This window comes from Choloepus didactylus, chromosome 1, assembly GCF_015220235.1.
Source record: "Choloepus didactylus isolate mChoDid1 chromosome 1, mChoDid1.pri, whole genome shotgun sequence".
Lineage (NCBI taxonomy): Eukaryota > Metazoa > Chordata > Mammalia > Pilosa > Megalonychidae > Choloepus > Choloepus didactylus.
The window spans coordinates 109645792-109672718 of record NC_051307.1 but is presented as its reverse complement, the minus strand read 5'-3'; the positions used below and the strand labels follow the sequence as shown (position 1 = coordinate 109672718).

Genomic DNA, 26927 nt, shown 5'->3' with positions numbered 1-26927 from the left:
ACACTTTCTCTAACTAACCAGCAGGTGGCGTCCACGAGCCACCTGTTCTCCACAAGCCAGATCTCCCCTGCTTAGCCTTTTTGGTGAGTGGGGGAGTGAGTCTTGTGGGGCCCAATTGGTGTCCCAAGCTTGCGTGTGTAGTTGGTGTTGCCTGCCCTGTATGTGGGGCGTGTTTCTGGGCAGTCGGGGAGGGGGGGTGGCCCTAACAATCAAATCTCCCTGATGATCCTAGAGTTTTAAAGCTACTGCAATAGTCTAATCCTTCAGTTCAGTCCTGCCACAGTTTGTCTCTGCCACTGACCCACAAGTCTTTGGTATTGGCGTATGGCTCCTGAGACTTGCAAGTGGGCCCCTCTTCCAGGCTGTGCACCCCGGGTCCTCTGTTGAGGGATGACTGTGCTATGTCGCAGGTGAGTGCCGTCCCCTCAGGGCAGTTCTGGGCTGCTGGGCTGTGTTGGGAGGCTCCCAGTCTGCTCAAATGATGGCTGAATGACAAGATTGTTTCTTATTTATTATACTAGCAGTCCGAGCATGGCCTTTCCCTGTGACCCATGAATGAACACTGCTCAGGACCAGATGTGTCAGCCTGGCACTTAGGACGGATGATAAATGTGAACTGACTCCTTCCTTGGAGCCTCTTAATATAAAACATATCCCCTAGCAGAGAGTGGTCTGCCGGCACATTTCTTCCCCTCTTTCCCTGAGCATATGAAACATTCAGGGAGACTGCTTGCCTAAGTGTGTGCAGTTTATGGCACCTGGCCAAGCCATATCTATTCCCTGTGAGGAGGGAGCAGGTGTCCTTTGCCTGCAGCACAGAGGGCTACATGCCCACCATTTCCCAGCATTGGCTGCATATTGAGATCCCCCCGGCCAAGGGGGAAAGACACCCAGTAGTGAAACTGATTTTGCTCTGTCTTTTCTCTATTTGAGTTGTGTTGCTCCATCCAGTGCCTTTTGTGAGTCATGCTTTTGTTGGAGACCCTGACACCTGCAAACCTTGGTTGCTATCCTCCATGTGGTGGGACTCCTCCCTTAGAGGAGGTACCTTCCTGACAGGTACTTTATTATGGGAACTCTAGGACACTAAGACACCTGGGGTTCTTACTGGGTTGTTAAATACCATATTATTTCAAAGATGTACCCTCAAGTCAATGAATTCTTGCTTACCCAGCCTAACGTTCTGGTCCCCTTGATCAAGCACCCTTAAAATCTGATCCCAGGAGTATTCACCTGGCTCCTGCCTGTGCATGTCATGTAATTCTTGCAATTTTTCAGATATAGGCTCGCATCTTATAAAGCCCAGTATGTCTTCAGCTGGGGTTTAACTCTAGTTATCAGCCTGGTAACCAGAAGAGTAGGTGAAGGTAACTGCTGTGGGGGTCACCTCCAGCCTTGTGAAACAGGCTTCCAGAGCAGTATAGTAATGAATTTGGCCTCCAAAAAGAGACATGGTCTTTGTCCCTGTTGCTGGGTGGGAGTAATATGTAAATCTTTGCTATTTCTCATGTTAGGAGTGTCTTCTGTTGTTCTTGATAGGCCTCTGAACCATACCTGATAGTTTGTGCTGAGACTACAGGGTGGGGCCAGTCACATGAGTAGTTTTAGGGTGGGGGGCTGACTACAGCAGAAAAGCCAACCATGTGATTAAGGGGTTGGGGCTTTGATCCAGGTCATGTCAGCCTGACCTCTATGAAGGGGAGGAGGCCTGGAGATTGATTTCAGCCAAGTGGACATCACTGATGCCATCAGTGGTGCCTAAATAATGAAACCCCAATAAAAAACTCTTGGGTGCTGAAGCTCGTGCAAGCTTCCATCACTGACAATGAAAGTTGATGTGCTGGGAGGGTGACGCGTGTGTCTGAGACCCTCCCAGACCTTGCCCTATGCATCTCTTCTCTTGGCTTCTTCTTATTTGTTTCCTTTGGCTATTATAAAACTATAATCATAAGTCTAGTGCTTCCAGTGAGTTCTGAGTTGTTCCAGTGAATTACTGAACCTGAGGTGGGGGTATGGAAACCGCTGAATGTGTAGGTAGTTGGTCAGAAGTGAGGGTGGCCCTGGGAACCCCCAAGCCTGAGCCTGGTGCTGGAACGGCAATCTTGCAGAAGGTGGCACTTAATCTGTGGCATCTGTCCTAACCCTGGATAGGGTCAGAATTGTGTTATGGTTGAGACTGAAGTCATTTGCAGCAGCATGCTCTAAACAGCTAAAGTGTTAGTCCTTATTAGGGAAGGGTGAGCCACCTCTGCAATCCCAGGGATTTGGGGCTTTTGCAGAGTCAATCCCCTCAGGGGTATCCATCTAAATGTTCCTGTCCCGTGTTTCAGAATCCCAGTTTTTCCCCACCAGGGTTCTATTCTTCCCATACCAAACATGCCTTGACTGAGCATTCAAATGTCTCTGGAACTCCGCAGATTCTACTCAACTGTGTCTATCCTTCCACTGAAGGAGATAATGCCCCTTTAATAAGCTATGGCAGAGGCTCTCCAACTATTACATTTAGCTGTTAACTGTTTGCTAACAGCCCTCAGTTTATCCGTATCCTTCTGCAGGGCCTTAATACAACCAAGGAGTAACCAGTTAATTCTGCTGTCTCCTTAGGCATAGAGAGACATATTTGTCAATGCTTGCAAAATCACACCTGCCACAAAATTCCCCTCCAATAGGACATTTTCTCAGGTTACCAATGAAATCTTTAGCAACTGAGCCACCACCCGAAGCCAGGGATTTGCCCCACCCAACCAACCAGGACAGTGTCCACTTCACCTGCTGGGTGATAATGAGTGATTCAGTTCCAAATTCCCTTCTTACTGCCTGTTTTCTTGGACCAGTCTCAAGTACTACTTTCATTAGTTTTGAGTCCTCTAAGAAAAAAGATGCCAAGACATAATTAAACATGCAATAATTGTATAGGGGTGTGGGGACCCAGGGCCCAGCCCCCCTTCCCTCCGTAGTGAAATCAGGTTATTTCACATAGTGGCCTACTTGGCCTGGACAGATGTTAAAGGTCATCAGACCTCTGGGGACTAGGGGGATGGGTGGGCAAGAATGTACAAATGGTATCAGAAACAAAGCATTAAAACTCCCCTCCCCTCATCACTATTGATAACAAATCTCCACACCCGTGTCACAAGACACTGCCAAAACTCTGTTCTCACACCCTGTGGAATGTCTTTGTCCTAACCCTTACAAACCACCCCCTGGCACCCTCCCCCACCCCCACTCTTTGCAGAGCACTAACTTCCATCTTTTCCAGCCAGCTGCCACTGGGAAGAATTCTCTCCTGTCCGTAAGTCCTATTAAGCTCACGTCTAACTTTGTGCCTGGCGTATTCTTCAGTCTTGGGTCTGAGCTGGGTTGGAACAAGGGGCACAGATGGTGAAAGAAAATGGGAATGCTGCAGTTCAACAAAACCTGAGAGAGAAGGAAGAGGCCAAGAGAGGCCGCCATGTGCATTGCTATGTGACAGAGAAGCCAAGGATCAAGGGTCACTGGCAGCCATCCCCAGAAGGCCAGTCTTTGGGAAGAAAACATCACCTTAATGATGCTTAGATTTGGACTTTTTTCCTAGCCTCAAAACCGTGAGCCATTAAATTCCCATTGTTTAAGTGAATCCATTGCATGGTATTTGCTTGAGCAGCCAAGGAAATTAAAACAAGATCCTTCAGTCCAGTTGAACCTTCATGACTGCAGCACTGGCTGACCACTTGACTGCAAGCTGGTGTGAAACTCTGAACCAGAACCACCCACCTAAGCTGCTCTCAGAATCCTGACCCTCAGAAACTACGAGATAATAAATGTTTGTTGTTTTTAGTCGCTAAGTTTTGGGGTAATTTGTTATACAGCTATAGATGATTAATGCAAGATCTCTTCTTATTCATCTTGGTTCCTGCTAGAGTGTCTGGCATTTTGTAGGTCCTTAATCCATGTTGGTTGAACGAATGAATGAACAGACTGTGGCAACACTTAAGTAAACCAGTGACGCAATCAGTTTGTCTAGAATGAGTCAAAAGATTTAGTTTGTCTTCCTAAATTTAATATGGTTATCTTCTCAGAAATTCAGTTTCTCTCATATGGAGTCTCCTGCTTAATAATAATGTGGCAGGGGAGGATAGGATAAAATAATTTATAGAATGATGATTTAATTTATTGATTCAAGCAACCACCTCTTTATTAAAGGGCTACCACCAAGAAGATTGTAAACAAAACTTTAATAGCATAAAACAGTATTATAAGAAATGAGTGACATAAATGAGCCTCCAAAATAAGTTTTTATTACAAAAACTTATAATACAATTCAAAATTCTGTTGAAACTAAAGTCAGGACCTTGTTGACTCTACTAATTCAAAAAGTCAATATGTACTCTAGGTTCACTTCAATTGCTCCTTTATTAAAGAATCGGAGGGTTGTGTGGTCTTTTCTATTAATATCCTGACTTAGTTCCTCTCATTAGCAATACAAACATGCAGGAATAAAATTCTTAGTGGACTGCTCTACTGAATAAATTGAACTAGAATAGAAAATGTAAATATACAAGTACTGAAGAAGCAAGTTACCACAAGGGGGGGATCTATAGTCAAGAAAGAAAAGTTGGTAAGAGGTCAGTTTTTCTCAATTTTTCAAAGAAAAAAAAAATACCTCGAGAGGTTTATTCTATCCCTTCATCCTTAGAGCCACAACTAAATAATCCCATAAAAATGAGAAATTGACTAATGTCTCAGAGACCTTTTAAGGGAGTAGAGAACTTTATTGAAGATGACTATTATATGTAAAGTCTTCCTCTCATCTACCCTAATCTCTCATGATTCTGGATAAATCCATTCCTCTGTAAAAATGGGGCATAAGCTGGTGTGAAACTTTGGGCAGCATAATTTAGTGTCATTGTTTATGTAGGCAACTTGGTGTAATAAGAAGGCCAAGGGCTTTCATACCAGGTCAACGTAAGTTTGAACTCTTGCTCTGCCACCTGTTGACTGGGTGACATTTAAGAGAATTAATTTCCTTAAGTCCAAGTTTCCTTGGGGGATTGAATGAAATGTATGGAAACTGCTTAGCCTTGTGTCTGATATATATGAGTTCAAGAAATAAGAAACCACTATTATTGTTTCTTGCACATGATTGAAATCTATTTTTGTGTAGCCACCTAATTGTTAGTCTTCAATGATTTTGGAGCAGGAGTCATCAAGATAAAAAAAAATAAGTGATTTGTTCTTCTTCTTGGTTTCACATCAAAAACCAAGACAGCCTGTGATATTGTTGCTCTTTTCAATGATTTTAATAAATTGAAAAGTGGAAAATCAGGTAATTACATCACCAGACATATGTACATTACATAAAACACAGATAATAAAAGCCCTGAAAGTCTGTTTTATAGACAAATCCCCAATGCAGACACAGGTACCATGTGTCACTTTGCATACATTATGTCAATTATGTTTTCAAATCTCAATTATGTTAACATATCTCAAATGTTGCCTTTGAGAGGTTAAAATGTTATGAAGGAAACTAGAAAATGTTCTTAAACAGCTCACTACATTGTTCATAAAATTAACAAAAAAATTCTTAAAAATTGAAGTGCTTCTTGAACTTATATCAAAAATGACTTGGTTTTTGTTGAAGATTGTGGTTTGCATTGTTGGAAGGTCCCACACTATGAGGGAAGTGTCCAACATGCTGGAAATAATTAATGAATTCTCTACACCCTGTTGTTTTCTTTTCCCCTGGGCACCCATTAGATTCTCTGGTATCCAGATGATTCACGCCTTAGGCGGAGGCCATAAACAATCAAACCCACAGCGCAGAGACCCAGCACGATGGCCCCAATCACAGGAAGCACAATTGTGTAGTCAGATGAACACTCATCCACTATAAGAAAAAACAAATACAACACGGCAGGTAAGGTTTGGTGATGACAGACCAGAAAACAGGCTAGCTGGTGTGGAAAGAATATGAGCTTTGGAGTAACACAAATCTGAGCTCGACTTTTAATTCCTCTATTAGCTAGCTGTGTGACCTTGGGGAGGATATTTAACCTTGCAAATTCCTCATTTATAAAGTAAGCAAATGGCATATGAGATTATGGGAGGATTAAATAAGAGAGCCTTCTTATCTTCTTCACATTGACCAGAGATTGAGTAGATGTTAGCCCTGTTTCCTGAACGGAGCCAAAAGTCCTTCCAGGCATGCTCTCTGCAAAGTGGGATGTGCTTACACGGAAGACACCATTTGAGTTACTCGACTGTATGTGATCTCTTGAAGACATGATATTTATCTCCTTTACAAAACATTTTTGTAACTCCTGAAGTTTTCTTTTATTGCTTTTAGTGAGCTAAGACTATTAGAGAATAGACCTAATTTTTTATGAGAGTTTAAAAGTGAGGATTTGTAGGCTTGTCAAAGCTGGTTTTTGTTTATTCCACTAGAGACTACTCATTCTATTCATTTAAATGGAACTGATTGGGCCAGGGACTAATTAGTCTCGAATGGAGAAGTTTGGAAGGGGCTGGGAACAAAGGAGAACTTGATAGATACTCTATGAAATGGAGAGTTGATGGGGGGCAGTGGGAAGCAAATAAATGGAGAGCTAGGTTTACATCTCATTCATGGAAAGATAAGATGTATGCATGAGGTCTTCACATGAACCAATTTTGAAATCATATCCTGAACCAAGGGTCAACATCACTCCAATCCTGTCCACCCAAGGTTCAAGAAAAAAAAACTCAGAAGGGGTTAGAGGAGAGAGAATGGCAATTGGAGACTCCAGAAAAAAACAAAATCTGTACAAGAAAGAAACTGTGCTTGTAGTATACTATTTGGTTTGGCAGTGGTCAATATTTACAGAATTATAATAACTTATTGATTTAAACAAAAATAGGGGTATAACCATAAAAGGATATAGTTTAAATGTATTAAATTCTTGTCTACCATAGCTGGGAAGTTCTATAACTGATATATTAAGAAATAGCTTGATAAGACTTAAAATTTTTTTTTTTTTTTTTTTAGATTTCTTCTGGTGATAGCTACCAGAAGAAATTGATAAAAATTAGCTAAAAGTGCTTTGTCTCTTAAGGGAAGGACAGGAAAATGTTACTTTTCATTATAAACTCTTCCAGAGTACATGATACTTTTGTTATTTATACATATTTTTTGGGTAAAAAAGAACTTTGACAAGAAATCAAAATGAGTTGGGAAAAAAAAATACAAAAAAGTTAAAACAAATGTAAAGCAGAGACCTATTGATCCAGCAATTCCACTGCTAGGAATTTATACTAAAGATATAGTCACAGAAGTACACAAAGATATATTACAACAATGTGTATTTTATAAGAGCCAAATGAACAACAATCTAGTATCCATCAAAAATTTAAAATGATATATTCACACAATAGAATATAAAGTAGCCGCAGGTCGCAAGGTGCTGATGTGGGAGTTCAAAGACCTGTGAAGGGATAAAGTGAGGCGCACAGCAGTGAATCACAGGAATCCAAATAAATGTGCGTGTGTCAATAGTGTGAAAAGATGCACAAGAAACCGGGGAAAGCACTGAAATGGGAGTGGAAGGCAACTTTTACTTCCATATAGTTTTATTCTATGTAACATTGTTCAAACATTTTTAAAAATGCAGAAGAGTACACAAAGAAAATAACTATCCAAACACCACATTTCTATCCCTCAAATTCATCGCTGCAAACCTTTGGAGGCATTTGCTTCTTCTGTGTGTACTCACATGCACACTGAGAGAAAAAAATTTTATGAGTTTAAACTGTTACATGTTCATTATAAATTATTTCAGAAAAGCACAAATAAAAAAGTAAAATTCACCCCCAAATCTCCCCACCCAGAAATTATCATTGCTAACATGGACAAATGTTATTTCAGGAAGCTTTCTTCAGCTATAATTATAGATGGATAGAAAAATAAATTGACGTATGTGTATTAAAATAGGATCATATGAATGCTATTTTATTAAAACTGTTCATTTTAATTTTACTTGACTTTAATAGAAGGAAAAAAACTAAAATGAAACTGGGGGAATTATTGCACTTCAAATAAATGTTTTTTTTGTCATGGGAAATATTGTTTCTTAAAGGATTCCTTTAAGTTTCAAAAAAGAGATTATGAACTACACAGTAAAAGATTATAAATGCATTAAGAGATTTTGTAATAAATTGGAGTTATTACGAGTTTTCCAAACTCTGTTTTTCCAATCAATAGACATTATCTATTGATTCTGTTTGGAAAGATTAGCATTAATAGATTACCTTTCTCCCCCTTCTCCCCAACTCTAAATTTTGGATAGTTATATTGCTATTTTTAACATTGTTCATGTTTATAACATTTCAATTGCATTTGAAAACTACCACTCCTATAGTTTTTAAAAATTTGTTTTGAATATATATTAATTACAAAAAAGTCAGAATTACACAAGATGCTGTACATTGAGAATTTTCACTTCTACTCTTGCCCCATCTTCTTAATTTCCCCTACCCCCTTAAATAATTACTTTTTAAAATTTCTTATATATGTTTCCAAGGTTTCTTCATGCAAATAGAAACACATGACTATATATGATTTTTCCTTTTCTCACTATGATGCACTATGCTTTTTTTTAAACGATATATTTTGTTAAGCTTTCCTTACACATGAATACACATATATTCTTACACATAATGCCCTCATTTGTTTTTATTGCTGTGTAGTGTTTCAGTGTGGGGCCTATCACCATTTTTTTAATCTGTTCCTGACTGATGGACCTTGGTTTGGGTCCAATTTTTTTGCTATTAGAAATAATGCTGTAATGAATAACCATGTACAAACATCATTTCACATATGAAAATGTTTATCTGTATGATAAACTCCGAGGCCCGTAATAATTTAGTACTTTCTGTATTATGGATAAAATGCTCACCATTTTATTGTTGTTGTCTTCTTTTTTTTAATGTGGCTTCTCTATTCCTAAGGGTAGTTTACTTATTGCCTTATTTTTATTGCGGCTCATGTCTTATCTGACCAAATTTCATTGTCAATCAGTCAAGCAATATTTTTAAGAATGGCTCACTGGTGCTGCATCCCTTGAATTATTTCATGTGTGAGAATAATATTCAATAATATTTTGGGGTCACATTTCCTTTTCCTTAGAACTTTGTAGACACTGGTCCATTGCTTTCTTTAAACGTTGCTGTGAATGAATCTTTGGTCAACTTTAACTTTCCCCCTTTATAGCTGATTTGCTTTAAAAAAATTTTTTTTGCCTGGATGTCTAAAGGATTCTTTCTTTATCTTCAAAGTTCTACAGTTTACTTTGGATATGTCCCAGTGTTACATTTCCTGTATCAGTTCTTTTCTAGGACACATTATGCTTTTCCAATCTGCAACTTCAATTCTTTTTCTCAAGAAAATTCTCTTAACTCTTCAAATATATCTTCATTCTATTTTGAACTCTCTATTTCAGAAGGAACAATTGTCCTATGTTGGACTAAATATCTTCCATACCTAGAAGTTTCCCTTAATCCCTTGATGTTTTATTTTCATTAACTGGGTTATCTGTAATTTTCTCTGTGAAAATAATTTGATTTTCAGTCCTATCTATTCTGACTCTTACTGTATCTATTTATTATGTAACAGTGTTGCTTTGATACCAATGTTCTCTGGAATGGAATTGCCTTTTCATCTCACACTTTGATTTTAACATCTCATCCTTGAGCTCTGGTTTTATGGAATTCATATTCTTATGAAGTGGTTCACAGCATAAAGCAATTTCTGTTCCTTGAGTTGTTTTCTTTGTGTGTATTTTATAAAAAAAAAAAGTTCCTTTCTAATCTTCCCTCCTTTTCTTCAATTTAATTTTATATTATTCTTATTGTTATTTTCCTAGAGTATTTTTTTATAGAGGTCATGCAGTTTGTTTTCATCTTGCACATGCCTGAGCAGCTCAGTTCAGCTATTTACTTTCTTTCCATTGTATCTAAGATCAGTTACTATCTCCTTTTGAACTAGATATTGGAAATCTATCCTCCTGTCTGTAGCCTGGGAACCATGGGATGCCCTTGGGTTTTGGGCTGTTTCCTCAGTTCACTTCCATCAGTCCCTGTGTTGACCCTTCCTGGTCTTCCCCGTAATCATTTTCACTATTCCTAGGTTAGAAGAGGAAGAAGATCAGGCAGCCCACACTTTTACTCTCCTGATTCAGTAATGGTAATAAGAGTTCACAGGAGTTTTTCCTCTCATGATACGTCTTCTTGGAATGGGGGGTTGAGCGGAGGCAGGGTTTGGAACCCAGCTCTGCTGCCTCCCTCCACTCTTTCCCTGAATCTTTAGTTTCTTTTCATGTCCATCAGTTTTAAAAGTTTATTGTATTAGGTTTTATCTCTTTCTTTGACTGCTACTGGTGATCTTTTTTTTTTAAATTAAATTCAGTTTTATTGAGATTTATTCACATACCATACAATCATCCATGGTGTACAATCAACTGTTCACAGAACCATCGTATAGACTGGGGTGATGAATGCGTAACTGGTGATCTTTTAAAAACTTTTTTCTTCAATCTATTTAGGTACCGAGGAGAGAAAATCCTGTGAGGAAGCCTCTGGTCCACCGTTTTAAACCCTACTTTTCATTTATTTCTGCAGTGCTTAATATTTTTTTAACCATGTATATGTGTTACCTTTGTTTCCTTTTTTTTCCTTTAAAAAGTAAGAATTAGTACTGAAGAATAAAATTATAACCATTTAAACACTTTTCTTATGGGGAAAACACAAAATTCAGGCACATATTTATGTACATTTGGTAATCACAACATTATTTATAACCTGGAAACAATAAATATTCCCCAAAATAATAGAATAGTTATGTAAATTATATTATAATGTCCATAGCATATTAGGTAGCTACAAAATCATACTTTGAACCTTTAATAGCACGGACAAATGCTCATGATGTACACGTAAAAAAGGATATCAAATTGTGCACTCTGAATGCTTTTAGTTATGTAAAACAATATTCAGGGAGGGCAACACATCAGAATGGACAATGGTTAAATTATCTCCAGGTGGGGATTAGTGACCGTTTCTACAATCTCTGAGGGGTTCCTGTAAGGGAGCTGCAGAAAGAGCAGTAGGTGCCGGACGTTCTACTCTCAGAAGGGAAAAACTGAGTTGAAATCTGGTGGATAGATAAGCAGCAGGAAGGCTCAAGGTAAGGGGCAAGTGATGATGAGAATTAGGAAAAGTCCCCGCTTGGCTTCGGAGCACTCACAGCAGCCTCCTGCCCCGGCTCCGCCAGCGACAAGCAGCTAGACTGAGGGCGTGGGGGTGGGGGGACTGTGCCCGTGCGTCCTGCAGTGAGCCCCGGAGCCCTAAGAGATAAGCTTGGAGGCAGCACAAAGGAAAAACCCGGGAGGCGGAAGAGGCCATTTCCAGGCGCTGACAGCTGACCAGCCGCAAGCCCGGCTCTCCTCCACTCCGCGGCGCTGCCGTCCGGTTGCGGCGCCTGCCTTAGCCGCAGACACCGTTAAAAGCGGGCAGCACCCGGGCATTTATTGGAAGGAAACTTTGCTCGTTGTGGTTACTAGAATGCTAGTGCAAATGGATTTTAAAGATAATTGACGTGGAGTTGGGTAGGTGGGGAATAAATAACAACAATCAAAGCAGTAGCCATCATAGAAAAGAGCTCATTGAAAAAGAGAGAAAGGGAAATTAAATTTAAATGCGCTGCCTTATCCCTCTTGATTTTTTAAATTCTACTTATTGTTGCCATCTGAAGTAAGAGAAATTTCTACACCCTAGAACATTAACTTGAGTCATTCTACGGGATGGTTAGTGGTGTGATGAATAAACAACTTGTGCTCTGCAGTATAGAACTTTTCAAGGGCACTTGAGGCAGAACTGCAAACTGGAGCCTGGGATGCCTGTTGGAGGGAGCGGATGGCAAAGGAACTCATGTCTGCAACCCCTATCTGAAGGGCGCCCTGAGAGCCTGGCTGTTAAGCCGGAGTCATTTCAGAAAACCCCAGGTCCTCACATCCCTGTGCTTCAAAAACGTCCTCCTGTTTTAAGGGGAAAACAGGAATTTCCTGATACTCCAGAGAGCTTCAGTGGCTCTTAAAGCTCACTTGAAGTTGCTGTGAGCCCCTCCCATCCCCTCACCACTAAGCAAAGTGGAGAGAGCTAAAATAATCTCAGGAAAAGTCAGTAACTTTCCTAGTTTAAGCAACGGTTATAGAGTTGTCACCAACTTTTATGAACTTCCCCTTAAAAATAATGAATGGCACCGTTGGAAAATGTAGAAAAACAAGAAAACTTCCTGTTAATAAAATTAGTTAAAAATATCCAGCAGTTCATTACTGTCCCTTTTCTCTGAAATAAAAACTCCATTATATTTAAACAGTCACTATAATAGGAAACCATAAATAACATCTAAGCCTTATTTTAATAGAGTTTTTTTCCCTCCACAGATCAATCATTCCCAATTAGCAATTTCCTGGTTTATAATTTTTTGTAAATGCAAAAAAAGGAACAAAGTCACAATGTGGGTAGCTCTTTCTCTTTTGGTTGCTTTAATCACTCAAATGAACAAATTTATAAGGATAGAACAGAATCAAAGGAAAACAGACAAATCAGAGAAAAGTGCTAAGAAGGCAGGAGACAAATGAAGGTGAAGGAATTGGAGAACTAACATTTATTGAGCCTCTTTTGTTTGTTCTTTGGAATGTACTTTACATTTTAAAAAATGAAGTGTTGGGAAGTTTTCTAATTTTTACTACTATTAATAATATATTACAATCATGTAGATACGTCTTTTTAAAAGAAATTACAGTATAAGACCATCTGTAGTCTAAGACGATCAGAATTTGGGCAATACCCAAGAATTTAAAAGCACTTTAGAGTCTATTTTGAAATGAATAAATTTTTTTTAAGCGTTAAAAAGTATTAAAAGTATTAAAAGAAACCCACCGGGTGTTAACACAATTTAAAAATGTATAAGAAAAATCAGTGCAGTCTCAGAATGTCTTCTCCCAATTCTTTCTTTGAGTACTTGCTTTCTTTCTCCTTCTTACAGTCACCCTGCTCACCACTTTGCCTCTTTCCCCCTGGTTCTCACAGCCAGCCCTGTTTTTATGGCAGGTGTGGAAGTTGGAATTAAAGCCCATCTGGCATGATCTACCCAAGGCAGCAGGAGGAAGTGTGGTGGAGTTTATCCTTTAGCTAGGCTTCTACTGGTTCTTTGATGGCGAGTTAGGTTTCCTAATCAGATTGGGAGCGTGGGACAGGCAACTAGAAAAGCCCATGCTTTGATTCAGGCTGAGTAGGAAGCCAGCACTCCCAAGACCCCAACCTTGTACAGTTTGAAGAAGGTAGGGGCTTTACATGCGTTCATATCCTCTACTGGGCATCTTTCTGGCCACCAGGCATGCTGTTAGCAAAATGACAAGCAGTCCTGCGAAACTCAGGCCCACGGCCACAGGGATTTCTCTCCTGTTTCTGTCACTGAAGCATTCATCTGCTGTAATTGAAGTTAGAGTAACAGGTGTCACAGCCTAGCCACAAATGCTGGGAAGTGATACTACCCCCTGTCTGCCTTGGCTTCACCGAGAAAGAAACTGAGGGAGAGGTGGAGCTGCTGGGCCTCTCATCTGCTGTCCCAGATACACAGATGGGTGAAACCGAAGAGGTGAAAGGGCCAGTGCAAGGGATCTGAAACTTGTAGTGCTTGAGATCACTTGGGACAGGTATTAAAATGTAGGTTCCAAGGCCCCGTGCCCTAGAGATTATCATTTAGTGAATCTGAGGTGGGGCCCAGGAGATTCTGATACAAGTGGGAGGCAAACCCAACTTGAGAAACCCTGATTTGGTCTAGAGGGTTAGGATCAAGAAATGCGTCCTGACTTTCCAGTCAGGGGACCTGTACTAACCCACATGGCCGAAACTTTCTATCTAAACTCTGTGCTCCTTAAAGGGGCTGCTCCAAAAGCCTTGGGGCTCCTGGTACTGGAGAAACCTTTTGCAGGCTCCAGGAACGTAGGGAGCAGTGGGTGAGAATATGAGAATCAGTGTCCTCTTGCACAAGGCTGTGTTTTTACAGCCTGGAGAGCTGTTGAAATGTCCCCCTTTGGTCAGGTCTTCTCAGACACTCCCTGCACCACCTCACACCCCAAAACATGACATGTAGTCATGCCTTCCTCCACGTTCCAAAGCCCTTTGCACATAGGTCTTTTATAACACCACATTGTGTTGCAATTTTATTTTTTCAACTCGCTCCTCCCACCGCCCCCCACCCCACCCCCCCACTCTCTGGTAGAAAATGTTATTTACAGAATAACACACACTTCAACATTTGAGTGTCTTTAGTGAAATTTGAAGCACAAAAACTGGGAATACAGGGCTGAGCTAAAGCAGTGGAGGCAGAGTGAACAAGAGGTTGAATTGCTAGGGCTTTGTGATTATTTGTATGGGGGGGTGAGGATGGAGAGGAGTTAAGGATAACTCTGAAGTTTCATGCTTGGAGAACTATCCTGTGAATGGTGATTTTAGAGGGGAAAGAAAGATAAAGATGAGACAGTTTTTCTACATTTCCCTGTGAGCACTGCTCAGAGGAGGCCAGGTTTGTGCTGCTGAAAGGTTTTATTTCCCATCTCTGCCCCTAAGAGGTTTCCCGGACCTGCTTGTTCCTTGCTTCCCATGGTAATTCTGAGGAGTAATAAGAGCAAGTGTGTACCTTATTTTAAGATCACATGATTAATCACAGAGATTTTTCAGACCTTTGAAGTTTTGAGACCAGATGACAAAGTGTGGGCAACACCTACCAGATAATTTTAATATTTATCTTAGCACTATGGTAAAAGTTAAAGCTAAAGGTAAAAACCATAGGACCCTGTCAAAACCTATGGAAATCAGGGCTTCCAAGGCAAATCACACCTTCATCCTTCCTTTGCTAAATGCTTTCCACCAAGTACGTCAAGTGGAATTTTCTGCCAGATACATCTGCAAATTTATAATGGAACCCAAAATAGAATCAGATTAACTTTATAGAAATTTCATTTATGGCTAAACTTCTACATAAAGCTACTTTTGACAATTAAGAAGTACTTACAATGTCATTGAGTTATTATGAGAGAGAGGTTCTAGAAGTTGGGGTTCTCAAGACCCTTGTGGTCATGTAGGCAAATTCCTGCAACACTTCGTCTTCCTGCAGGGAGGAGGGACTTTTCTGGAAACTCACTGGTCTGCCCCTGACCCTCTTCCTAGGACCTGTTCCTCTCCTGGTCAGTCATCAGTCACACTCTGCCTGTGGTGCTTAAAACCCAAAGCAGAAGTTGGATGGAAACTAAAATTGACTACAAGAAAGCACTTGTCAGGCAGCACAGTTCATAACTGAGAAGAGGGGATCCAACAGGGTTTATTTCTATCTTGAATAACTGTACCTTCCTCTTTTCCCTCTGTGGGTAGGAGAGAATCTATTTTGAAATCTTTAATTATATACATCACTCAGACTCAGGATCTTTAAAGAATTCTTCAAGCATATCTGAGTTCACCAGTACTCATCAGTGTGTAAGAGGAGGTCACAGATGATGTTTGCTGATTTTTAAAATTGAGGGTATTTGTGTTTAAGTGAGTTAGAAATATGTATTTTGGTCAGACAAGGAGAATGTGTTCTACCACGTTATAATTTGGGATGAGTTTGACCAAGTCTGAGAGAGTGGGTGTGAGTGGGTTACGATGTCTGATTTTGAGGTTGGTATTGATGGTCAGAGGAATGGTGGGAGGGAGAGATGGCCAGAGAAACTTGGCCCTATGAGCTTTGTGGAATCCTAATGTTCTAAGACGCTCATGTGATTCTCGCCCCTTTGACAGTTTCACACAAAAACCACCTTGGGACTTACCCTGGGTCTCCAAAGGTTATGTTTGTGACATGGTTAACCTTAACTTACCATTTCCAAAGTTGTCTCCTTCAAAATCAAAGGCCTGAAGTTGGACATTCATTGTTTTCAGATGAAGGTGGGGTGAAAGCGTGATGCTCTGTTTGCTCACACATTTGAAGGAATGCCCAATCATAGTCTCAAACATCATCATAGCACTTTTCATTCCTTGGTAAGTTTTCTCTGAAAATACAAAGGTGAAATACACACATATAAAGACTCTTGGAGTATATCCATTGAGTTCTAGCCAGGCTGTTGCCGGGTTGCCCATGTGTGATTGAATGATCTTCCTTGAGAATTGGTTCTGCCACCTATTCTCAAGAAAAATCACCATAGTGCTGTTTAGGGTCTTTTTTGGTGCTCTGTTTGGAGTATATGAGCGGGGGTGGGGAGCAGGGAGCCTCACATAAATTGGGATGTGAAAACATTGAAATGGAGACCTTTGGGGAATGTTTTCTGCGGTTATTTTAAATCACTGGGTATAGAGTTGGTGGGAACTGTTATCAGTGCTTGGGGGCTACAGAGGAGCACCCACAAAAACTTCAGAAATAGGAGAAGTAAGATTGCTCTCTGGGACTTACACAGTCACATGAACCTTGAATGAATCAGAGCAGAGACATGCAAAGTCATCAGAGCATTTGCATATCACCAGAGTGCATGTATTAATACAGCCAGAGGACTCATATTAGTATAAATATAAGTCCATTGTCAGGAGGGGTTGTTGTGTCCACTCATAGAAACAGAGAGAAGGAAGAGGCCTCCGAGTGCTGTCTGGGGAGGGAGGGCCCTGCTCAGAGACAGGCCCTGCCTTATGATAGGAACACCTTTTCTGAAGAAGTGGATGCTTTGAGGCAAATTTTCAAGTCTAAACATTTTAATCATGCAATTAATCCCACTTGCTCCAATTCAATCCTCACCAAGCACCCTTCTGATATAATTTGGCTCTGAATGGGAGAAAATTCACTGGGCTGACAAACCAAGTGTCTGGTTCAATTGGCAGTTAAAACAAGAAACAGCTGCATGATAAAGTAACAAATCGCCATTTTGAGTTCATACATCAGTTTCATGATGTTGACTTAACATCAGTCTCCTCAAAGAGACAGCACTACTCTAAGGGTGTGCTGACATAATTTTTCCAGTTCACAAGGTTGAGGACCCGATGATGGACCTCCGTGAGTTCACCATGTAGCACCTCTGAGGGACACCCACAAGGCTGTCTGTCAGTGAGGGAGCCTGGAAATCTCCCCCCTTTCCTGCCTCTGTGTGTGCGTTCTCTGAGAAAACATTACTGGTCCACTGCTCACTGTGCCAGGCGCCGTGCAAATACTTTACATGCACTTTCCTGTTTAATTCTTGCAACAATCTTGAGATAGGTACTATGGTCTCTATTTTATATGTGAGGAAACGGACAGTCAGAGAGTTTAAAACGTTTGCCTAAGATCATTCAACTAGTATGTGGCATTTGGACTCAAGCCTTCTGATTCTAAAGCTTGTTCTCTTAACCACCATGCTATGTGTCTCCTGCCCCATTACTGTGGTCCTTTGCACAAGCAAACATCCTACATGGTGTACTGGATTATCTGTTACACTACTGTATCGAGTGTTATATCATAGGATGCTCTACTCCTATCACCTCTACCCCTACAAACATTGCAACTACCATTACTACTGCTGTTAATTTGATTACTAGCACTCTTACTGTAACTACCACCACCACTGGCATGAAAACGCTCATTACTGCTGCTACTGCTGAGCCTTGATCATCACAATCTAGAATTGTTTTTCCCCTTCTTCAGTCTCTAAATCAGTTTCTGGTCCAACTTTCCCTTCCTCTGTGCGGTCGCTGTTGACTCTTCTGGGGGGGGTGGCGGCCGGTTGCTAAATCCTATGCTCTCGGGATTGCTCGGAGGGTACCGGCGGCGGGGGCTCTTTCCCGGAGGTGAGGGCGAGGCGGGGGACTGGGCCCGGTCCCCGGCGGTGGCGTGCAAGGTGTGGAGGGCAGCGAGAAGAAACAGGCGGGACACCTTTCTTTGAGGGTGAGGAAGCCAAGAGAGTTTATTAGGGGAGAGTACAAGCTTATATCGGGCGGTTTAGAGGGCGGGGTAGCTGTAGGGGTTAAAGGCTTGGATTGGTTCTGAGAGGGCGCGGAGGTTGTTTGAAAAGGGCGGGAGTTGCTCCGGCAACGGGGAGGGCGGGAGTTGCTCTGGTAACGGGGAGTGGGCGGGCAAGGTAAAGGGGGCGGTTTTCTCCGGCAAGCTTCCCCTGACAGTTGTACTTTGGGGTGAGGAAATGGGGCCTGCATCCGGCTCCACTTTCTCAGGCCCGGGGGGCCGTGGAGGATAGTACTGTCCGTGCCCACTACCTTTCCTAGGGGCTGATCAGTTCCCCTGGCCCAGGCCCGCCAAGTCGGAACTCGATAACAGTGTCCCGCACTCTGACCCTTGAGAGATTACTGCCCCATCACTGATAACATTAGCTAATTTATGTTCACATTCATAATATTTATTCCCCAGCCTATGACGGGAGACTGAGTTGACAGCTATGACATCTTACTTACACATTTAATCAACAACCATTGACAGCATCCTCTTGAACAATGTCCATATTACATAGCTAACATTTTCTTCTTATTTTCATTTCCTGGCACATTTCTTTAGTATGAGCTCATTAATTACTACAAGAAGAGGTTAAGTCAGACTGAAAATAGAGCTTTGAAAGGAGATAATAGACATGGAAACTCCTAGTATAGTACCTGTCCAGAGGAGGTGCTCAATAAACATTCACTATCTAAGTCTAGTCATTCTGGAAAAGCATTTGGGGCCTTAGAGAAACTGAACTGATTTGACTGGGAGCCCCACTTCTTTAGAAGTGAACATGGTAGCAGTTCTCTCAATCTTGCACCACAACAGGCAATTCTCTACACAGCAACCAAAGTGAACTTTTAAAAACATAAATCTGATATATTATTTTCCTACACCAAACTCTCCAATAGCACCTTATCATACTTTAGAATAAAATCCAAAGCCTCATCTTGCCTTGAGTATGGGCCCTATCTGCTTTGGCTCTCCCCCAGAGCTCATCTTCTGTTTTGCTCATTCTCTCGGGCACATTCACCCCTTGTTAGCAAGGGGTGGAACATTAGCAAGCTCATGCTGGACCTGTGCCATCTGTTGTTCCTGCCATCTGGAAAGAGCTTCCTCAGGCCTAGATTTCCCCTGTGGTGACTTCCTCACTTCCTTCAGGTCTCTGCTCAAACATCACCTCTTTAGAGAGGCCTTCCCTGAGAACCCTTTCTAAACAGCTTTCTATTCTTCTTCACCTCTCCACCCACCTGTACTCTGTGTTTCCTCATAGTACTCATCACTACTTGACATTGCATTATAACTTAATGTGTTTGCTTATGGTCTCTCTGCCCCTTATAGAAGGTAGGCTCCATGGGGGCAGGGGTTATCTGGTTGGATCATAGTGGATCCCCAATACTAATAAGAGACCTGGCACCCAGCAGGCACTAAGTACATTTTAGTAGAATGAATGCATGGTTACAAGAGTATGGAATAAACTGCATCATCCACAGCAAATCTGTCAAAAAGTCACTGAACTCTTTATGGTTGCTGATAATGATCTCAGACCCACCTCCTTTATGAACAGATAAGCAAAGTGAAACATAGGAAGGTGTCCTAAATTCCCCAAAGTTGTATTGCTGGTTATTCTCTTTGTTTCTTAAAAGCAACATCAAAGATTAGTGGATTCACAGGATGCACAATGAGCTAACCGGAAACACAGTGTCATCCCTGGTAGAAAGTCATTCTCTAAGTACTAACCTGGATTTGAGATGGTCAAATAGGCTCCCACTTCACTGATATAATATGAGTTTTCACCCTGTAAAACAGAACTGTGTTAACCTTTGGGCAATCTCCATTTTTATGTCTGTGCTCCTGGCAAACAAACTTTGTTTAGGCTGGATTCTAGCTATTAAATCCTTGATTTGGGGTTTGGGCGTGTATGGGTAATGAGCCATAATTGTGCTTGAAATTTTCAAATAAAAAGTAAACATACTGCACAATAAATAAATAACAAGTAATGGCTTGCCCCTGGCCTGAAATTCCTCTACAGCATACTTGTTACTAGAACCTGAAATTTGAACTCCATCAGTACAATTCCGGTTGCATCAGTTGGGCCAAGTTTGCAAGGACATCTGGAAGGTGGAGGGTTGGGGGTGGAGCATCCATTCAGCCTTTACGAGTAATTAATACCATAAGTCAGAGATTCTTAACCTGGAAACCACTTGTCCTTAAGGCAGACTTTATGGGATCCACAAACCCTCTGGGGAAAAATGTATGCCAAATTGTGGGTGCATTTTCCTGGGTAAGGCGTCAATTGCTTTAAATAGATTGCTGGGTTCAGGTCTCCCAAATGGTTAACTGGAACCACCCCGAGGGAGTCTGGGAAGAAATGGTTTACCCTGAGATCACTGGGTGCTCTCTAGGGGAGGGACCCAGGTGGTGGGGTTCCAGCACTTCAAATTTTATCTAGGGATAAAATTTGGTGAAACGTAACCCACGACATTCTTTGAGATTTGCTCTCTAACTACTTGTGAAATTGTACTTTGAAAGTTATCACTGTTATGTATATAGGTTAAGTTCACACACAAAAAAATTAAAACAAAAGAAAAAAAATTTGGTGAAACAAAACTAATTAAAAAATAAAAATAGCCCTATAACCTCCTGAAAGACCGATGGCATGAAATATTCAAGGAAATTGAGTTTGGATATGAAAGGGTAAGTTGAAAAGGCATGCTTATTTTTTAACGGAGGTGATCTACAGTGTTATCAATTTTAAACTTTAATTGGAAAGCTATCTACAAATAAGAGATTAAAAAAAAAGAAAAAGAGCAACCAGAATCAGAGTCTGAAATTGAATTGCTTTTTAGCAGTTTTAATCTAGTCATTAAAGATATTTAACAACAATTTTAACCATGTAACAGTCCATTTGTACATTACTCATGGATAAAATGATTCGTTACACAATATAATTCCATAAACACACACTGTTTTAGTAAGATCACTGATAGTGATATGCTGAGCTTGTGACCCCATCTTTCATTCAAGAGCACCCACCACACACTGGGTTCTTACCTTGTGCCAGGTGTCAGGGGAAGATATGACCTCAAGCTGCCTGTCTCCAAACTCTAGGGTTTAACCTCTCTTTAATTTCCATCCATTCCATTCCATCTTTAATTTCTGCCCTGTCCTGGGAGAGGAATAAGACCTGGCTGCCTCCTTCGAGGTGCTCAGTCTCATGGGTCTCAAAGGCAACCTGAGAAATGAGTTTGGGCCATCCACTTGTTTTAGGGAGAAGCATCTTTGTGTGACTCATGCCTTCTTGGGTTACTTCCACATAACATTTATTCAGGTTATTCTTTATTTGGGGCCCCTTTTAGGATAAGAGAGCTCTGCTCTTCAGGGCTCATGGTCAGTTATTCAAGATCCTGACCCCGTCCAAAGGTCAGAGAGGATCCACTGAATGGTTTTAAGCAGAGCAGTGAACGAACACGTTTTTGTCTTTGGAAATCCTTCCAGCTGCAGTGCAAGGGTGATTAAAGAAGCAAGAGGAGAGCAGTGATGAGAAGCACTCCAAGCCAGAGGGAAAAGAGCTCCTGGATTGTCCCCTCCCCGTGGCATCTCCTTGGCCTGTCCTCAGCATAAGGAAAGGGTGCTTTGCATTTCTGTAAGGGTTTCACAGTTTACCAGATGCATGCTTTCACTTACAATTGCCTTACCTGATCCTCACAACCCCCCAGACAGAATAAAAATTATCAGCCCAGTTTACAGCTGAGAACAAAGGGCTCAGAGAAGTCAAGCATCTAGCTCACGTTCAGATCGTGTGTAGGTGAGACGAAGCAAGACCCACTACCCTGTGCACACAATTAATCCTGCCCTTCAGTTTCCTCCATGGGGCATGTAGCTACAGACCAAAAATTAATTGTGCTAGAAATTTCCTTCACATTCCCTGAAATGCAGCTAAAACATATTATGGTCATTTATAGGAAGCAGGACCATATAAACAATTTGTGGGGCCTAGTACAAAATAAAGATGTGGGACTCTTGTTCAAAAATTATTAAGAATTCCCAGAAGGCAACAGCAGAGCGTTAAACCAAGCATGGGGCCCAGTGCACCCAGGTCGTTTGTCATGAAGCCTGCCCTGATACGAAGGGCGTTTCTGTTCCAGAAGCTTCTGTGCTTTATAGGGCTAAACCAGAGTGAGGGCTTCCACAAGCAGCAGGCAAAGGACTCTGAGCTCCCATTTACTGTGAGTTTGGTTTAACGACATAACTGGACAGAGCCCAGAACCTGCCCTCAGATTTCCTTCTATTTTGGCTGAGTTGAAATTAGCCAAATGTTGACTGGGACTGAAATGATATCTTCCTTTACGGTAAAGGAAAGCATTTGTTAGGTGAATTCATACACACAAAATAGCAGAAGAATGCTTAGTTTCCTTAGGATTCCAAGTTTTCACCTAATTTATGCTGCTCATATCAAATATTGAGAACAATGTGCCCACTGTGGTGCTACAGGAGGTTCTTAAAGGACAAAATTGTCCTTTATTTAAACTCAAGTAAAGCATTTTTTAAGATGTGGAAATTCAGAATCTGGCATAATTTGAATGGGAATAGGGCTGAAGTTTATTCTATCGAAGTAGTTGGCAAGATTTTTCTGTAAACGACCAGTGAGTAAATATTTTAGGTTTTGTGGGTCTTTGTTGCAAATACTCAACTCCACCACTATTGTGCCAAATCAGACACACACAACATACAAAGAAATGGGAGTGGCTAAGTTCCAAAAAAATTTATTTATGGACACTGAAATTTGAATTTCATATAATTTTCATGTGTCACAAAATACCATTTTTTTTTTCCTCCAACCACTGAAAAACGTAGAAGGCGTGCTTTGCTTGCGGGTTGCACACTCTTAGGTGGCAGGCTGGATGTGGTCTGTGGGCCATGGTTTGTCAACTCCTGTTCTACAACATCAATGAAAAACAAGTTGTTGAACAAGTTAAGTTAGCTACTAAATGTTATGAAGAGTGGTTAACCTGCTATATAGTGAGGAATTTGGCCTTCAAAAAGAGGTCTGGCCTTTATCCCAGCTGTTGGAGAGTAACCTCTAAATCTTTGGAATTCCCCATAATGGGAATGTCCTTTGTTATTCACCACGGGCTCTCCCAACCACATCTGATAGTTCTACTGATGAGATGACTCAGGGTAGGGGCAGCTACAGGCATTGTTAGGGTGGGGTTGGGGCTGGCCACACCAGGTAGATCAACCATGTGATTAGAGGGTTGGGACTCAGAGCCATGTCATATCAATCTGACCTTCATGAGCTCCGGGAGGGGAGAGCAGCTGGAGATTGAGATCAACCAAGTTGGCATTGATTCCATCAATCATCCTACCTAATGGGACCCCAATAAAAACCCTAGACACCAAAGCTTGGGAAGCTTCCTTGATTGATAATATACATAAATGTGCTGGGAGGTGATGTGCCTGACCCCATGGGGAGAAGACACCAGAGCTTTGTATTTGGGGACCCTCCCAGACCTTGCCCTATGTATCTCTTCTTATTTGTATACCTTTTGCTATAATAAAACTAATTGTAAGAATAGCACTTTCCTGAGATCTCTGAGTCCTTCCAGTGAATTATAGACCCTGAAGGGGTAGGAACCCCCAAATCTGTAACAAGCAGGTCAGAAGTGTGTGTGGCCTGGGAACCCTCAAACTTGTGGCTGGTGTCTGAAGTGAGGGCAGTCTTGTGGGGACTGTGCTGTTCATCTATAAATCTGATAATTCTGGTAGAGTCAGAATTGCACTGCAGTTGGTATCACAAGTTATTGCAGTGCTATTTGGCAGAATAAAGTGTTGCTAAGCATTTTTTAATGCTAATTTAAAAAAAATCTCTTTGTTCCTTGGTTAGCCTAGTTTGAGTAGCTGAATCTTTGTAAACATTCTAAAAATTTTACTTTTTACTAATTTAGAATAAGAATGGGGATAATAAAAGGATTTACTTCTTGGGGCCAATGTGAGGATTAAACAAGGGGCTCCATGAAAAAAAATTTAGTACAGAGTCTTCTCTCAAATTTTAACTGGTGTTATTAACAACCGTAATAATAAATCAGATGGCCCCTTCCCAGTAAATCTTTCCCATTAGGCTGAAATAATAGTTTTTTTTGTTTTGTTTTTTTCCCTATTTCCTAGAGCTCAGGTCTGCCACAAAAAGAAAGTGAGAGCAAGCAAGTGCACTAAACCATACTTGGATAGCACTTTTGATTAAAGAAACAGAGTTGAAATCTTTGCTGGGGGTCCCAGGGGATGCTCTCTGCAGCTCCAAGCACATGTCAAGATTTAACCCAAACTCCAGGGAAAGTTACACGCCACACATGAAGCAGCTTGGTTCTGCTTTCTCCTTTGATGCCCATGTTATTCTCTGCCAGATGTTATTCTTGTTTGCAGCTTGGGTTGGAGAGTGACTGTGCCAGATTCTTGGAGACAAATTGAAAGTCCTTCGGTAACCATCAGCCTTGACAAAAGGGATTGAGGATTCCTAATAGCTACATGTAGCACTTCAGCACTAAGCTCAGGCTGGGGCCAGGTACGAGGGTGCTGGGCACACACATGTGCATTTGAATTGACCCCCTTATAAGTCCCATCTCACTACTCAACCCATGGGATGCTAACACAGTGGCTCCTCACTGGTGGTATCTAGTGAGAGTTCTGCAATACTTCATCAAAGAGACCTTAATTCCCCAAGGATCTCTAACATCCTCCTTAGCAAACTGAGGGTCTGCCAATGTATCCAGTTTTGTGCAGCAGAGGACAGGGATTTGGAGCAAGTCAGTCAATCAGGCCTGCCCAAGAAGGCAGCATGTTGATGGCCTTGTGGTCACAGGGTCTCCCCTCAACTTCTGCAAACTGCATCATGGTAGTTTCATAGTCACAGATGTTCAGGATGTGGATTTTGTCTGCAGCATCAGTCAGACCTCTTTTGCTCAGCATCACTGTGACTAAATCAAGAAACCTTTGCTCTGGACATATCAAAAGGAAGCCCAAGAGGCTGTTTCTTTAGAGTTGCTGACCTACTTTATGGCAACTTGGTACAGAGTTCTCTGTGAAATTTATATTCACTCCTTTGTTGACTCATTTATTCATTGAACTTTTGCTAAAGATATACTATGTGCAAAGTTGGGGCTGAGCACTAGCAGGAGACAGGGGAATAAGCCATAGACTGCAAAATGTGCAACAAGTGCATTAATGGAGGTTTGGTGACAGTGCTCAGGGAGCAAAGGGAAGAGGGGTGGAGGTGAGGGTGGAGACAGGAGACTGCACAGGATGATGCTAATTGAGGCATCTTAAAGGATAAATGCAGAGGAGGGGTGGCAGGATGGAAGGGGCATTCCAGCAGAAGGAATGCACAAGCAAAAGCAGGGGCTTGAAATGGTGCACTGGAATTGGGGAGTTCTAAGCAGTGCCCTCTGAGATGTTCACATCTGAACACTGATTACGGTTCTCAGGAGCCCAGCACATAAGCAAACATTGCTGAAAGGCTCTGGGAAAATACCAGGTAGGTCAGCCACACTGGGTTTCAGGACCTTCACTGGCCTGGCACTGGCATCCGGTGCTGATGATTTCACTCTCCCACATCCCAGAGCCAGGCGCGGAGGCCTCAAATTGCCTTCCAGAGTAGTTTTTGGAAACAGCCCAGCCAAAAGGGTGGATGAGAAAGGGAGAGTGTTGAGCACACAAAAATAAACTTTATGTAAAATTATTGAAATTATTGAAGGATGTTTTAAAAATAAACTCTCTAGGCAGGAAGGAAGTTGTGGGGAGAGGTGGGGAAGGGAGGTATATTTATCTTGAACCTGAAGGGCTTTGAACCTGAAGGAACAAATTTCAGAATGTCACCTTCAACAAGTGACACTGATGCAGAAAGGCTTTCAGTTCTTTAAAAAAGGAAACTGACGGAAACAAGAAAGGAAACCCCCTCTCTTGAGCCTGTGTTGGGCCAGACACCGTGCTGAGCCCTTCCGCATATGTTAGCTCAATTCACCCTCACAGCAGCCCAGCAAACTTGGTATTGGTTGGTTCCATTTTATAAAAGAGGAAACTGAAGTTCAGAGAGAGCTAATGACTTGTCCACAGTCACAAAGCAAATGATACAGTTAATTCAGGTCTTGATTGAACAAGACCAAGTGATCCTCTGAGGCAGGTTTTTAAACCTATTTTTGTCATTGGTAGTATTTCAATTAAAATAATCCATACATTATTTGCAACCTGGAATTGTAACCCCTATATCTTTTATTTTCTCCCATAATGTCTAGCAGATTCTTGGGGACAAGTATGTGTTCACGAAAGTCTTACCAATAAATTGGTTGACTGCAGCATAAATAGGCCTGCAAATCAGCACTATTTTGCTTTCTACACCTTGGTTCTCATTTGTAACCTCTATTTCATTATAATTAACACAAACTCATTTTTTCCCCAAGGGTCCTCTTTTTCTCTAGAGCAAAAGTTCTTAACTAGGGGTGATTTTGTCCCTCCAGGGGACATTTGGCAATATCTGGAGACATTTTTGGTTGTCACAACTTGGGGGTGGGGTACTACTGGCATTGAGTGGGTAGAGGCCAGGGATGCAGCTGAATATCCTATAAGGCACAGGACAGCCCCCCCACCCCCAACAAAGAATTATCTGGTCCAAATGTCAATACTGCCACTGTTGAGAAACACTGCCCTAGAGGGTAGCAACACTTGGAAAGTGTCTGAATTGTTGACCCCTTTTCTCTTTTGGAAGGATCTAGAAGTTCCTACTCTAATGCATTTCACACATTCCACTCTTTAGGGCAGAAGTCACAGCACAGGGGTCCGCAGAGAAAATATGCCTCCAGCTCTGTTTTGTTTGGGCAGCATGGTGGTGTTCAAATTTTTAAAAACTTGTGGCTGACAATTAAAAATCAGGTGCTTT

At 41.5% G+C, this 26927-nt stretch overlaps 1 protein-coding gene across 2 annotated transcripts in view; it reads right to left on the bottom strand.

The window, feature by feature from the left end:
* Nucleotides 1-4199: 4199 nt before the first annotated feature.
* Nucleotides 4200-26927, bottom strand: part of LAMP3 (lysosomal associated membrane protein 3) — a 32647-nt gene continuing 9919 nt past the window's right edge. The window contains exons 4-6 of one of the 2 annotated variants that reach the window (XM_037839767.1): nucleotides 19739-19796; nucleotides 15930-16100; nucleotides 4200-5869 (exon numbers count right to left, since the gene is read on the bottom strand). In XM_037839767.1, coding sequence (XP_037695695.1) covers nucleotides 5736-5869; nucleotides 15930-16100; nucleotides 19739-19796 — 363 coding nt within the window. In that variant the 3' untranslated portion in view covers nucleotides 4200-5735. Of the gene's footprint in view, nucleotides 5870-12538; nucleotides 13505-15929; nucleotides 16101-19738; nucleotides 19797-26927 lie in introns of those variants that run through there. The other variant, XM_037839764.1, reaches the window with a different exon arrangement.